The sequence below is a fragment of the Typopeltis vanoorti genome, chromosome 14 (genome assembly GCF_054136105.1).
Source record: "Typopeltis vanoorti isolate ZY-2024b chromosome 14, IOZ_Tvanoo_1.0, whole genome shotgun sequence".
NCBI lineage: Eukaryota > Metazoa > Arthropoda > Arachnida > Uropygi > Thelyphonidae > Typopeltis > Typopeltis vanoorti.
This window is the reverse complement of record NC_143562.1, coordinates 51,819,620-51,835,208: the sequence shown is the minus strand read 5'-3', so window position 1 is coordinate 51,835,208 and position 15,589 is coordinate 51,819,620. Positions and strand designations below refer to the sequence as shown.

General features: G+C 35.1%; 1 protein-coding gene across 1 annotated transcript in view; it reads left to right on the top strand.

Annotated features, from left to right (window-relative positions):
• Positions 1-7,349: 7,349 nt before the first annotated feature.
• Positions 7,350-15,589, top strand: part of LOC150099471 (transmembrane protease serine 9-like) — a 120,662-nt gene continuing 112,422 nt past the window's right edge. Inside the window, exon 1 of the mRNA XM_090404367.1 lies at positions 7,350-7,419. Within this exon, the coding sequence (XP_090260493.1) occupies positions 7,350-7,419 (70 nt within the window). The remainder of the gene's footprint in view (positions 7,420-15,589) is intronic.

Below are 15,589 nucleotides of genomic sequence, written 5' to 3'. Positions count from 1 at the left end.
AATTTCATTTAAATCAAGAACAGGCCTCCCTATTAACTTCGTTAATGTTTTTGATTTTTCTCTTCCTTTGGCAAGTAATATATGATATTTGCATGTTGATTCTATCATCCAATCTCTTAGTTTGTCCAAAGCTAGTGAACCAATTTCCCACTTCAGCTGATGGTTATATTTTATTAACCAAGAATTCTGTTTTTCAACTCTTTCAGGTAATTCTTTCCAACTACAAGGTGATTTTGTCACTGCATATCTTACACTAATTCCATCAGAAGTACAAATTTCTTTAGGAAATAAATTTGAACTCTTATTCAACAAAACGTGTACATCAATTATCCCAATGATAACTGAAAATTCGTATTTTTCATCCACTGTCGATTTTTCATAATCGTTTTCCTTCATTCTTCTTCTTCAATTACTTCATATGGCACCACAAATAAATAGTTATTTATTATTATTTCACTGATTATTAGCTCTGATCGTATACTTTATGGTAACATTCATTTAGAAATTCTAAACAATTAAAACTTTTCACAAAGAAACTTTCAAAGAATTTGTGGCTCACCCATTATTTTTGCATTAGCAAACACAAATCACAAAACAGCAGCTGCAGTAGATGAACGATTACCTTAAGTCCAAAGTCACTTGACTCTCTGGTATTTTCTTATAGTACTGTTTACACTTACCATCCCCTACCCTGACCATTCCTTCAAAAATGAACCTTTTGCGCAGATGACTCAACGACATGTTTTCACATGCTGTTGGATATACTGTTGGTGTGTTTTTATCTTACTTTGTGTAGGGAAAGGTAAAATTTGTATATGTGTTATCTGTAGAGTACAAACATTTTCTCTATGCCAAACTATAAAGAAGTGTTAAACTCACGTTTTGTTGGTTTAATTAGGTGCTTCTCTCTTTCTCTCTCTCTCTCTCTCACTCTCTGTAAAAATAACCAAATTCTAACAGTTCGGATTTTCGATTATGTGAAGGATTTGTTTTCAGATAACTCAGATAATGTCAATAGGTAGCATTAGACAATTTCTAAAATAATCAATACATGGATTTTAGTTTTCAACACTTTTTTTTTTCCCTGTCCTGGCATTAATTTCACAGTTGTGATTTTTTTTAAATAATTAAACAGAATTGCATTAAGATATAAAGTTGTGGATTTAAAAATCAAGATCTAATCAGAATAATTGAGTAAAAATTCACTGTGGAAAAACACACATCTTTGTTCATTTAAGTTTACAAATGCACATTTTATTTTGCTGAAATACTATTTACAAGTATATTCACTGAGAAAAATTCGAAACATGTAATTACCTAAAAATATTTCACAATATTTAGTTTAGACTCTTAACATTTTCCAAAGAGTTCAATGAATAAAATTTTTGTTACTCACTGTTTCTTGGTTACATTACATCAAAATAACTGGTCACGCAAAAGAATTTTTAAATCAGATACCATGGTAACCACACTTCCATACGTTTGATATTGTGTCAGTCTGGAAATGACACCATGCCTCGCTAAACGTTCTGTGTATTCTTTTGTCAGCAAATATACACAAACAGTTTTTGTAAAATGTTCGTAAATGTCCCAAAATAAAGAATCTTTATCGAATTGGATAAAATCTTGAAAGTCTAATTTTACCATTGATGAATTTAAATGTTGGGCGACAATTTTTCGCATTATACGAACAGATGGTAATTCAGTTTCCAAAAATAGTAAACGATTATCAATGTCGTACATTTTTGTTGAAAATCTCTCAGCTTCTTCACAACTAATAGAAAAAACCTTACTTCCATCAGCTCCTGTATCATCAAGTATTAGTTCCCCATCTTGGCATTTCAGAATATAACACTCATCGAGGTCGATTTCGTAGTCAACTCTTCTTTGCAAGTAGCCTAGGATATCAGACCACTTCCTGCGTAATTTTTCCCAAGTGGCCCGGGATAAATACATCACAATGTATATGTCTTCTAAAATAATAATCGGTTTCCATCCTTTTAGAGCTAGGTGAAGAGTTTTGTCTCGTGCTATTTTCCTGAAGAAAGAAAATTTCAATGACTTTTGTGGCTCACCCATTATTTTACTTTACTTTACTTTCCTGGATACTAATCACCACAACATAATACGATAACTTCACAGGATGAACGAATTGTCGTAACTGCAAAGACACTTGACTCGTTTATTTTTCCTTATATTACCGTTTACCTGACCCTTAACCCTGACCGTTCCTTTCAAAATGAAACTTTTGCGCAGATGATTCACGGACAGGTTTCTACATGGTGTTGGATAAATCATGACGACAATGACGGATGTGTGTCACCCTGGGAAAATTCCAAGATATCTTATCTCAAAAACATCACCCACAATTCCATATCCAAGCAAAACATGACAACAATGTCATTATGTGTTTGGATATTTCTGGGGAACATATGTCTCTCATTCTGTGATATCACAGAGGGTGACAGATGTCTTCCCTGCAATGCTCCCCCCACCTAACCACATCACCCTAGTCTCTCACCATCCCCTCTCCTCCAGAAGATGTCTGCTCAGCTTAGTGGAGATGAGTGAGCTCATCGTTTGCAGATATCTTTTAGTGATGTCACCTCCAATTGATACTCATAACTTTTTTGGGAAAAATTTTTTTTAAAAAACTGGTTTTTTATGATAACTTTTTAGGAAAAACGCGTTTTTTATGACAACTTTTTTGAAAAAAAAATAAAAAAAACCGTTTTTTTATTTATGATGTAATAATGGGTGAGAATGTATCACTTAATTAAATTGAGTTGGCTCATTTTACCAGGAGGTGAAATGAGTATGAAAATTACTTCTTTCAGATCTTCAACACTTAAAAAAACATTTAAAAATTTTATGAAAAGGAAGGTTTTGAATTGTAGGCTCCACTCGCAGTTTATGTTGATATTTAACACTACGGTATGGTATTCTTGATAGAATATTTATCTAGAAATGCTTCTGCTTTATCTATTTTTCGCTTGGATAGCTAATAGAAATATCAAAATTAACTCATATGTCGAATTTATATAAACATTTCAGCTGATTTAATAATTTCAACAGATGTTTTATTTAGATAAGGAAGCATGATCTTTCAGGTTCATTATGAACAAATAGTTTTAAGGAAATTTTGATGACGATGATCTCTTCCATGGGACAACATCAGTAGCAGAACAGAACGGGTAGAATAATATCTAGGTGGGTTTGAAGATGGATTGTAAGATGAGCAATGTACAAAGAAGTATTTACGAATAAAACTCAAAAGAATAGATTATTAATCGTCTTCCCTGCTCTCTCTGTTGACACCGCGCCAAGAATTTAGAAAGAGAATTTGGAGGTCTTGGCTAAAATGTGAGGCAAATCCTATTAGTGAAATGATCTGAAGAAGGTAAGCAAATTGACTAGTGGCACAACAAGCCTACAATGCAGCTGGAAATCCAACTATTATTATCATCATCATTATTATTATATAGCTCAATCAGTTCATAAGGCTTGTCTTTTGAAAAAAAATAAAAACATTAAGAATCTCCATCAAGTGCAAAGACCCGCGCGTTTAGGACACACTAAATTTACCCGACCGCTTCTAATGCTCATTTGTTGTCTACACGCTTGTCACCTTCACGGGCATTACATTCTTTACGCATTCCACTCTATGTTAAAAACATACTTCTCATCCCACTGGAAATTTACACTCCTATTCTTGTCTTTTACCGTTGTTTACCTTACAATCTCTCTAATGACGATCCATTAAATACTTCTTAATAGCTGTTATTCGTGTAAATCATATTACTCCTCAATCTTCTATCTATCAAACTACCGCAGCAATCTTGAAGTATTTTTATTTGTAGAGAAGACTCAAACTGCTGATCGATTTGCATTGTTTAGTGTGAAAGAAAAAAAAAACAGAACTCATATAGAGAATTAGAAGGTGCGGACGAGATTGTTTAGAATCTAAATAATTAAATAAATAAATACCATTATATTTCAAAAACATTCTCTCTCATATGCACATCAATTAACAGTAATGTACACTCTAATGATATCAGAAGAATATCTACAGTCCAGTCACCATATGAAGATTTCCAACGCATCGTTATGGAAAAAGAATCTATTCAAATTCTCTCTCTCTCTCTAAGTGCTGAAAACAATTATCGCCTAACCTATTTAATAGTACCTAGACAGTTCTGGAATAAACGTTTTACATCTATCATGATCTATCTAAAGTTTAGATAGATCATCATAGATGTGTTTAAAGGGTGGTGTTTTAAGATATTAAGAAAGCTGTATGTGTGTAAAAAGTTTATTGCAGAAGTGGCTTGGTACTATTATATAGATTAGGTGATAATTTTTTTTCAGTGTGAGAGGTGATAATGATACAGTGAAGAAGCATCTCGGCCCAATAAGAAGACCAAGATATCCATGAATATAAGATTAAACGTGGGAACTAATCAAAAGAAGGCGGCTGAAAAAACAAAAAGATCCAGGACTGAGGAATATAAGAGATTACATAGGGAAGTCAGAAGAGCCATTAAGCAGTACAAAGAATAGTAAAGTTCTACACTAATAAATATGAAGAGATAGAGTTCCAGATCAGGAGGGATAATTATAAAAGGTTGTTTTATTTAGTTCGTGACTTAAAGCGCGAGGTTAAGCCCAAATTAAATGTCATCAAAGAAGGGTTCTTCTTCTAGCAATGCTGGAAATCAAAAACAGATGGAAAGAATACACATCAAAAACAAATGGAAAGTAGAATGGATGAAGAAATTGTGGGGCCCTCTCACTAGGAAAATTTTGATTAGGAACTTCCTCCTCTTAAGCATGAAGTTGAAAGAGCAGCTTAACAGCAATTAGGCCCCAGGTGCAGATTAATTCCTAGCAGAGTTAATTAAGGCCACACAGGGGATGGAGGGATAAGAGTGTTTCATAGATCGATTACAAGGATATGGGAGACAGGATTAGCCTAGAGAATGAAAGTATCGGTTTTCATACCACTACATAAGAAAGGTGATATGAAGGTGTGCAAGGACTGTAGTTTAATATCTCATGCAAGGAAATTTATTGAATATCGTGCTAAATAGGAGTGAGGCCAAAGTTGCGGCAGAGATGCCCGAGGAACAAGCAGGTTTTAGGAAAGGTAAAGGCACCAGAGATCAGATCTGGTGCCTTAGACAGATCATAGAAAAATATAAAGAATTCAGACTCCCTCTGATAATGTGTTTATTAGACTACTCTAAAGCTTTTGACTGTGTTGAGCATGTGAAACTGTGGGAAGTAATGTAAAGTTTTCCTCAACACACTATCAGGTTGATAGCCAACTTGTACAGGGAACAAGAAGCCACGGTAAGAATTGTTGGATTGAATAACTGGCTTCGGGTTGGAAAATGAGTTAGGCCAGGATATTTACTTTCTCCTCACTTGTTTAGTATATATGCGAAGGACATCATGCGTGAAGCATTGGATGAGCTCAACACAGGAATTAGGATAGTAGGTAGATTGATCAGCAATCTAAAGTAAGCTGATGATACAGTACTCCTTTGTAATAACAAAGAAGAACTAGGACTAATTCTTGACAAAGTTAACAAGATCAGTAATACCAGTGGACTTCTCAATAAACTTAATCCTAGCAAGAAAAAGATTATGGTTCTTAAAGGAAATACAAATAGGGAAGCTCTTGAGAAACAAGTGTACCTTAATGGAGAAAGAATTGACGAAGTCAGCAAGTTTGAGTACCTGGGATCCATTATTAATGTGGTTAAGGATGGATACATCAACAGTCAGAGACTTGTCTAAAATCTGGAAGGATGGATCTCCATGGAAACAAAGTTAAGAATTTTGGATGCAGTTGTTTTTCCAACAGCGACTTATGGATGTGAAACTTGGAACCTAAAGAAGTCAGATAAGAAACGGATATCAGCTTTTGAGATGCGATGTTATAGAAGGCTGTTGAGGATATCATATTCTGAAAGGGGTGCAAATGATGGGTGTTAGCAAAGATCAGTAGAACCTTAAGGCTCCTTAAGGATATTGACAAAAGAAAGTTAAAATATTTTGACACATTGAAAGGATGGAAGGAGGACTTCTCAGAACAGTAATAGAAGGTAAAATTACTGGAAAAAGAAAACCTTCAATGAGATAGATGGATGGTGTGTGTGTGTAGAGTGACTGTTCTTCAGAGAGTTCAAGCCTCCAGAAAAGCATACAACAGGACCACGTGATAAGAGAGAGAAAACGAATTCACCAGACAACTTCCCCTATCTTGCAGCACTAAATCCTGGCAGATATATATTATATGCACAATAATGTAATTTCTACGGTGGATTTTGTTGAGTTGTTAGGTTGAGAAGCGGAGGTTTCAAGAGGGAAAGACCCTGCTTTTCCCTGTCTAAGATGGATTAATTCAGAACCCGAATGATGACAGGCATAGAAAAAGGTTTTTTTTTTTTTTTTTGGTTTTTTTGGTTGCTTTCCTCTCCGTTGGCTGAGTTGAAAAGCATCTCTGCTCTTCATTTAATAGGCGACAGGTCAGAAATCCCCTGTAAACATGGATGTTTGTAAATACCTTTATTGATGGTGATCGATTTTTTATTGCAGGCTTCAGCCTAACCATTACTCGACTTACTAAAGGTCTGAAGGGAATTATGTTGCCTTGAATTACGGTAAAAGTATATAATAAGCTGAGGCCAGTATATTGTGTCTGTTACTTGTTTATAAAAAAAAAAAAAAAAACAGAATCTCATCGCTGTTTCTCATCTCCACATGATGGTAACAATTGTCATCATGAATATTTACTAATTCAGAAACCCACCTGATCCCTACGGTTCGGTATGGTGCAGTACCTGTTGGTCTACATGTGGTTACCCTTTACTGTTCTTGTGATCTCCAGCTAGAAGTAATTGAGAACTATTGGCGTTTTTACATTGCTATTTGATATCAACGAATCAGCTAGGCAGAATCGATTAATTAGCAAATGACTTCTCGTCTCTTTTTTTTTTTTTTATTATAAAAGAAGTTAGACTTTACCAAAAATGTTCGAAGCGAAACGCAGGGGGAAGTTTACTCGGTAGTTCACTTTTATAACTCAAATTCTCGATATCTTTATATGATAACGGTTGCTGATAGTTTTCCTTTTAATTACAAATCGACTAATTTATTATTAGTTTTGTACTTTGTTCTACCTGTGTTATCAAAATCGAATTGTACAAACCAGGTGTCCTTTGTGGTTTGTTTTCTCATAGACAGAGTTGCAATAATTCCCTTGTATGTCTTAAGTTCAGTATTTATTCAACTCGTTCTCGCATAGTTTCTTATTCTCGTTTCTCAGAATACACCGCATAAAAATGTATCTTTTTGAATGTCTTGGGCTAATGATAGTAACAATAACTGCAGCTAATTTGGCTGGAGTTCGAGGTAAGTATCTTGTCAATATGGAGTTGATAAAATTAAATTTATATTTATTGTTGAGATTATATTTGGTCATTCATAAATAAAATTAAACTGAAATATATATTGATCTTTAATTGACCGTTGATTTATAAACATCTAATGCCAACAAGTTTCGCCAACGGGGCTTTTCGGCTTCTTCAGGGCTTATAGCTGCCCCATTGGCGAAAAGTTTCGGCATTAGATGTTTATAAATCAATTAGAAAACAAATATCAATTCAATACATATTTCAGTTTAATTGAATTGATATTTGTTTTCTAATTATTGTATTTGCATTTCTTACACACAAATAGTATATTTAAGTTTCAGTGGGTGAAAATTTTATTTAATTTGGGTAACGAAAATTAAACAGCAGTTTGCAAAATTACTATCATGTTTTCATTTGCTACCATATTTTATTTAATTATCCTAAGTGAATTCCTAGGCTTTTTTTTTCCTTGTTGAAGAATTCGAGAACCAATTTGCATCTTTCGTACTGTGACCAGATTTAGCCAATAAGTTGCATTACAATTGTTTGTTATGGGTCTTCCACAAAAAAAAGACATAAGCTCAACTAGGAGGGCAACAGTTTCCCCGAATTAACTACCCACTGTGTTACAGTTCGCTTTTTTTTATTCCGAGAACAGCATCCATTTCTGACATTGAAGGCAAAGCTTTCAATACGACTGCTTTCAGAACTATTTGGAAGTCTCAAAATCATCACCAGCATAAAAGACAAAGGAATGTTTCTCTAACTGGATAATGGGTTTTTGTTTGGCAATATAACTCATTTTAATTTATATTCAACCCATCTATAGGGTAAACTTTCAATAATGAACACCTTTTGATGAACATAAACATGTTCTTGGAGTGAAAAATTGTATTTCTTATGAGCTGTAATCGTCTTTCCAAAAAAAAAAGTTACTAAAAGTGCAAAATATTACTCTGTATAGAAATAAAGTTTCTAATTTTAGTTAGTTTAAGTAGTTACATTATCAATAGTACAATTTAAAATCAATCATTTCAAGGTAGTCGTAATCTAATCCGCCATAATCCGAACTATAAGAAGATGGGGGCGGCGAATCTCAGAGTGCTCAAATTATCCTTTTTTATCCGAACCTTCAGCGCTTTTGTACAGGAGCTTAATTTGACTAAGCGCTCAAGTGACGAACTCGAGCGGTTTCTGAGGTTTTCTTTGAGCGGAAGTGAGGTTTTCACTCCCCGAAATATTTCAGGGAGTGAAAACCTCAGTTCTTTTCAAAGAGTACAACTGAGCCTACTGGTAATCCTCAGTTCTTAATTTGCTAAGCGCACAAGTGACGAACGAAATATTTCGGGGAGTGAAAATTGAGCCCAATGGTAAGCCTCAGTTCTTTATCTCGCAATCATATTTCTGGTTTATGCCTTTCTCTACAATTCTTTATTTATACTCTACTCTATTCTTTGGTTACTCTTCAACCAGAGTGCAATCTAACATTGCTTCTATTTCTGCTAAATATATAAAGTATGAGTTACCACTTCAAATCCCGAAAAAAAAACCAACTAACGCCTTTATTCCCTTATGGGGAGTAGGCGCGACCTTTATACCCTATCTAACTTTTGGAGACTGAGTGGGCAGTTCACTCTCCACCGGTAGCCAATCAGAGATAGTTGGCCCATGTATATCACTAATTATAGCAGCCACCGATGAAGAGACTGGCAAACAAGTGCTGCCATCTCTTGGTACCTAACCCTAACAAGATATGTTACTGTCTGAAATAATGTCGGTCGATTTTTTTGAGTTTACGGGACGAAAAACCCGAGTTTCCGGGAGGAAAATACCCGCTTGCCTGTGCCAGAGATCTACTAACTAGGGAACCGGTCGAAGAAAGGTTTAGAAAAAGTTCCTCCAGTCGGTGACTAGACTTGAACTTAAGTCTGACTTCGAGCGACCAAACGAAGAGGATGCAAGCGCCACTTTCACTGAGCTCTCTTCCAGTTCTAATTTCATAATGAATTCCAGTTCTTCTTCTTCTTCTCTAGCATTTCCTTGTTCAATGTTCTTTTATTTCTTTTGATTTTAAAATTGAGCCTTCTCTCTTTTTCTTCTTCTGAGTTTAAATTTGATATCGGAAATCACTAACATGTGATTTATTCTTAATCTGTTCCTTGAAATACTCGACACTGTTGGACTGATGTGGTCTTTTCCTTATGAGTATGATGCCCACTTTCCATAATCTTTTCTGCTGGAATTTTCTGTTGTAAATTACACTGTCGTAATGCATGGCAAACTCAAGCATTCTTTCTCCTCTTTCATTGTTTTCTCCATATCCATATTCCCTCATTACTCTCTTTGAATCGCTATTGTTTGTTCCAACCTTAGTAGTCGAATCTCCTCCCAGGGATCAGTAATTCTCCGTTTAGTTCTGATTTAAAACTTGTTTCAGTTATGAAATAACTGTTTCTTCTTTAGTACTTTTCTGAAATGATGAATAGACATGGACCATTCCAATTTTAAATGACCTTCCTGCAAACTTTGTCATTATGCTTTGGTTACCTGGCTTGTACCCTCAGAGTGCTTCTCTTCTTTGGTTGAGAAGACCTTTGACTCTCGTCTTTTCTTTGTATTCCAACTTGACCACTTGATTCTTCATCTCTCGATCACACTGCCCACAAAGCAAGTTTGGCTTTCCATAACGTACGAACATTCCACGTTCCTACCAATAACGTCTTTTGTTACTTTTACTTTTACTGCACTTCTTTCGGTTTGCTTACTTGTTGATCCAACGCGCGATGGCTCAGTCGGGTGTAATGACCTTGTTTATTAATCGCCACGTCTAAGCAGGTGTGTTGTGTTATTCCTTGGCACTGTCATGTGGCATCAGATTTCGAGCGCGTTTTAATTTTACGGTATTAGAAGCATTGACAGTCATTTGACTAACTCTAAGCGTTATTCAGCCAACTATACCACAAGGAACAGACGATGCTGTTCTTTTCTCTCCTACAACTCGTATCTGAGATGAATTCTTTTATTGGCCATCTGGGATAACAACCTATACGGTTTCAGACTTCACAAGTCATAGTTAGGAAATAACAAATAATGAAGTTTGTCTTAATTTGCATAACTATATAGCATATAATTTATTTATTGAATATAATACCGATTTTATATTTGTACACATATAAGAATCATTTGTTTAGGGATTACCATCCCATGCAGTGAACATAACATAACTGTAGCGCTTGGTGATGGACCAATGGATATCTACAGTCCAGGTTTTCTAGAGGGTCAGAATTATCCAGATGGCGTTTATTGTTTCCTATCAATCCAGAGCGATTTCAAAGTAAGTATGATTCTTTTTAAGCACAGTTATTTATAAAGATTTTAAACTAAATATGAGTTAGTTGCTCTCACATGCAAATTGCAAAGGTTTTTTCTTCCATAATGTAAGTTATCGACTCGCAAAATATACAACTGTCATAGACTGTACTCATTTCACAGACACAACAGATTGTGTGATAGGATTTTTGTCAGTATTAAATCTGCAAACTATTTTCTTTTTGACCAAGTCATTTAGAAACACAAAGATAATGAGGATTATTAGGATACAAGTATAATTCTCTGTAGCAAAGCCATTCTTCGATTTTTTAACCTCGCATCGCAAAAAATGACTGTAAAAACTGCTGCCATTAGAGATAGCAGCAATTCTCTACTACACACCCTCTCTCTCTCTCTCTCTCTCTCTCTCTCTCTCTCTCTCTCTCTCTCTATCTCTCTCTCTCTCTCTTTCTCTCCCTCCCTCTCTCTCTCCACTAAAATGCTGAAGATATGATTCATGGACAGCCTGAGCTCACTATTAGTCAAGGCTTGAAGAACAGAGACTGGATACTCTTCTATCTTTAAAAAGTTAAATAGGACTAGGAGCGCTTCGCCTCCTTCCTATGGGGAATAAATGACTTTAAAAGTCATTTATTCCCTATTTCATCTATGTTTTTTTGATTTCCTGAGATTTGTTTCATGAGATTTCATTGCCTAAATTCAGTTTTCTTTTCATCTTAATATTTTCTTTTAAGCACAGTTTATTTCATGCATATCTTCAATACTATGAAACATATATTTCTTATCTTGAAAAAAATTATATTTTTTTATGAACAAATATGAAACACTGCGCACCAGCAGCATCCATTTTCTCAAAACATTAACATAGATTGAAGTTTATGACAAGCAGATACGCATTTAGTTATTGTATTAATACTATTGACCAATCCAAGATTCGAACCATGCCTTTCCAAACGAATCCAATGATAAACCGTTGGATTCGTTTGGAAAGACATGGTTCGAAAACTTTCTGGGACGCAAGGCACCTTTGTTAGAATTAGATACCACGTAATGGAGGCACTTTTCCGCTGAATCACTTCACCTGATACTATGTGTAATGACTGATAACCTTCGGCCAGCTATCTCTGATTGGCTAACTCTGGAGATTGAACTGCTTCCTGAAAAGCAGGCATTCTCAATAAAACTAGAATGTCTTGACTTGAATATCAGATGTCGGTATATTTTATCGATGTATGGATGATAACAAAAATAACATTACTATCACAGCGAGATCAAAAATAAATAAATAAAAGTTATTATGAAAGAAAAAAAGAAAGAACAGTGAGATCAGATTCTATTGACTGTTAATGAGAAAGAAGAAATGCTATCCACTTGGCCAGCTGCATAACTCTAATTTCCCAATTTAACGCAATTCCCAATTACGTAACCAATATGCATAGATCCTCATCTTTAAAGACTGCAAAATTTTATACTTCCATAATTATGCAATCAATATATTAAAAGAGCTTCCATAACTCAGTCACAATTGACGAAGCCCTTTGGCTGGAAAGACCTGGTGGGTTCGATTTGCGTAAGGGACGTGAGGAACTTTTTCTGGTATCTTTCGACGAAAGGTCAAATAGCCAGTCTTATACGAAAATAGGGGTAGTTTTCACCCTGAAAGTCGGGTTTTTCGTCCCTACAAGAGGAAACCCAACCCCGTGAGCACACGCACCTACAAACATAGGACACTTCTGGAATAGGATTGACTGACTTATTCAGTGGTATTTCCGGTTTCGAATCGAAATAGGCCACCAAGCTTAATACGTAACCGTTAGAGGCCACTAGGCCTAAAATGAAGAAGAAGATATATTAAAATATTATTTAAATACTTTTGTTCATTAGTGTAAAAGAAGTCTCCCTGCAAGTGAGACAAGCATTTTTTTTTTAATTATGAGTTATTTTTAGAAAAATTTCTAAACATAATCTGTAAGCAGGACCTTACAATTTCCCCGAGGCGGTGGAGTACTCCGTGATTCCTCCCTCTTGTTTGGGACCTTTAAATTAGCCATAATATTTTAGGGTCCCCAGCTAGCGCCTGTGTATTAGTACGGCCCTGTCTGTACCTTATATTATTTTTTGTACAAATTATCTGTTCTTTTGAAAGTGATTATACGAGGGTGTTTTGAAATTCTCGGCCTAACAATGAAAACACGGATTTATAATTTCAAAATTATTTTTATTTTTCAACGTAATCTTCCTTAAGACTAATACATTTATTCCACCGATGCTCCAGCACCATTATCCCGTCCCTGTAGTGGTTCTCAGTAAGATCTTCAAAATACCCCCTCTACAGTTGCAATCACCTCTTGATTGGAAGAAAAATGCTGACCAACGAGAAAGAGTTTTAATTTTGGGAAGAGATAGAAGTTAGAAGGAGCCAAATCTGGGGAATGGGGTGGATGTTTCAATAATTCATAGTGCAGATCCCATCCCTTAATTTTCCCATTGCCAATACACCTTTGTTGGCAGTTGCATTGTCCTAATGAAGGTTGATTTTTTGTCTTCTGGAAATGGGATGTTTTCTCACGAAATTTTTCGTCTAGTCTGGTTAAGAGATCGGAATAATATTTCGAAGTTATTGTTTTTCCCTTTTAATGATAAGTAATAAACAAAATGCCTTTATCATCCATAGTAATAAATCTACGCACAAAATCAGTTCTATTCTTGTTAAAACGCTTCAAGCACTGTCCGGAGATTTTCATGAAAGTGCGTTTTTGATCTACTGTGAGCAAGCGAGGCACCCATCTTGCCAAAGGTTTTCATTTCCGATTCTTCATACAAAATATATCCTACACGTTCTTTTGAAATGCCAATAGTCCAGCAATATTACACTTTGACTCGCCGGTCATCCAATACATATCGTGCACTTGATCAATGATTTCTTTGTTGTTACACTTTTTTGGACGTCCTTCACGTGGATCAGCTCCCACTGACTTCACGGAGATAGAAGTCAGTGGGAGCCAAATCTGGGGAATAGGGTGGATGTTTCAATAATTCATAGTGCAGATCCCATCCCTTAATTTTCTCATTGCCAATACACCTTTGTGGGATGCATTGTCCTAATGAAGGATGATTTTTTGCCTTCTGCTAATGGGGTGTTTTCTCACGAAATTTTTTGTCTAGTCTGCTTAAGAGATCCGAATAACATTCCGAGGTTATTGTTTTACCCTTTTAATGATAATTAATAAACAAAATGCCTTTAGCATCCATAGTAAAAAATCTACACATAAAATCAGTTCTATTCTTGTTAAAACGCTTCAAGCACTCCAATTCTTCATGCAAAATATATCCTACACGTTCTTTTGAAATGCCTATAGTTTCAACAAGTTCACACTTTGACTCGCCGGTCATCCAATACATATCGTGCACTTGATCAATGATTTCTGTTGTTGTTACACTTTTTTGGACGTCCTTCACGTGGATCATCTTGAAGGTTAGTACGGCCACGTTTAATCTCGGCAGCCCATTTCTTAATTGCCGAAAACGAAGGAGAAGAGTGCCCGTAAACTTTTATGAACTTCGAATAAATTTCTTTTGACGTTAAACTTTCTTTTACAAAGAATTTTATAATCGCACCATACTCAATTTTATCCATTTCGAGGTATACAGACAACACTTTTGTTTCAGACAGCTGTATAAAAAAACTACTTGATAGAATGACTTGCAATTTCACATGGATGCTTATGATAGATGTACCAACTTTGAAAAAAAAAAAAAAATCTTGCCGAAAGTGTTGCCATCTATTGTCGAGGCCGAGAACTTTTCAGACCACCCACGTATTTACATTATAAGTTTCGTTATAAAGTATGATTTTCATAATTAAAATTAAAATTAAATTATTTTTAATTAAATTAAATCAATTGAACCAATGAAAAGGTTACAAAGATAATGAAGGTGGAAAATACTCGGATTATATTACGATGATTTTTTATAAGAAATTATAACTGAATCTTTGTTGTCAGATGCCGAAGTCCCAAAAGATCGTCGCATAGATGCAATGTTTTCAATAAAACAGCTAAGAGAAATATTAATAGAATGTTACACGCCATTTTATGTAGTTTATAGATTTATTGAATTTGTAATTATAAAATTACAAAACTTTCTAAATGTAATATTAAACACAATAATAAGTAGCAGTGATGATGTTGAAATCCTTCAAATGATTTAAACACTTAAAAAGAATGGAAAGGGTAATAGTTCCATGTTTACTGCGACAAAGTTTCGCACTAATTACGAAAATAACATCGAGATCAAATGTAATTTTCAGAAATTGGTAGATAGGAGGGAGAGAGGGAATCTGATCGAGACATATAAGCAGTTAAGAGGTTATTAGCTTATTAATGCCAGGGACGTTTTGCATTGATGGGTGAAGATAGGGAGAGAATAAGAGGTCATTTTTGGAAACTGTATAAGGAGAAACAAGGGGTTAGGAGCAGGTTTTTTGCATGGAGAGTGGCGGGTGATTGGAATGCAGTGGCTGAGAATGCATTGTGTTGTGAGCACGGAGACAGTAAACATATTTAAGGCGCGTGTATGATAAACTGCGTGTTTAACAGTGGGAACTCCTGCGATGAGTCATCTGACTCTCTGGAGGTTTTAATTTAATAATAATAATTAATAACAATAAAATTAGATATGTGGTAAAATAAGATATGGAAGAAAGACTAATGATAAATTAATTCCCTTTACAGAAAACGAAACTCACATTTCTATTCATGGATATTGAAGAAATTACCAGATGCGAAGCGGATTTTTTAGACATCGTAACAGGAGGAACAGTGAAAAGATTCTGTGGT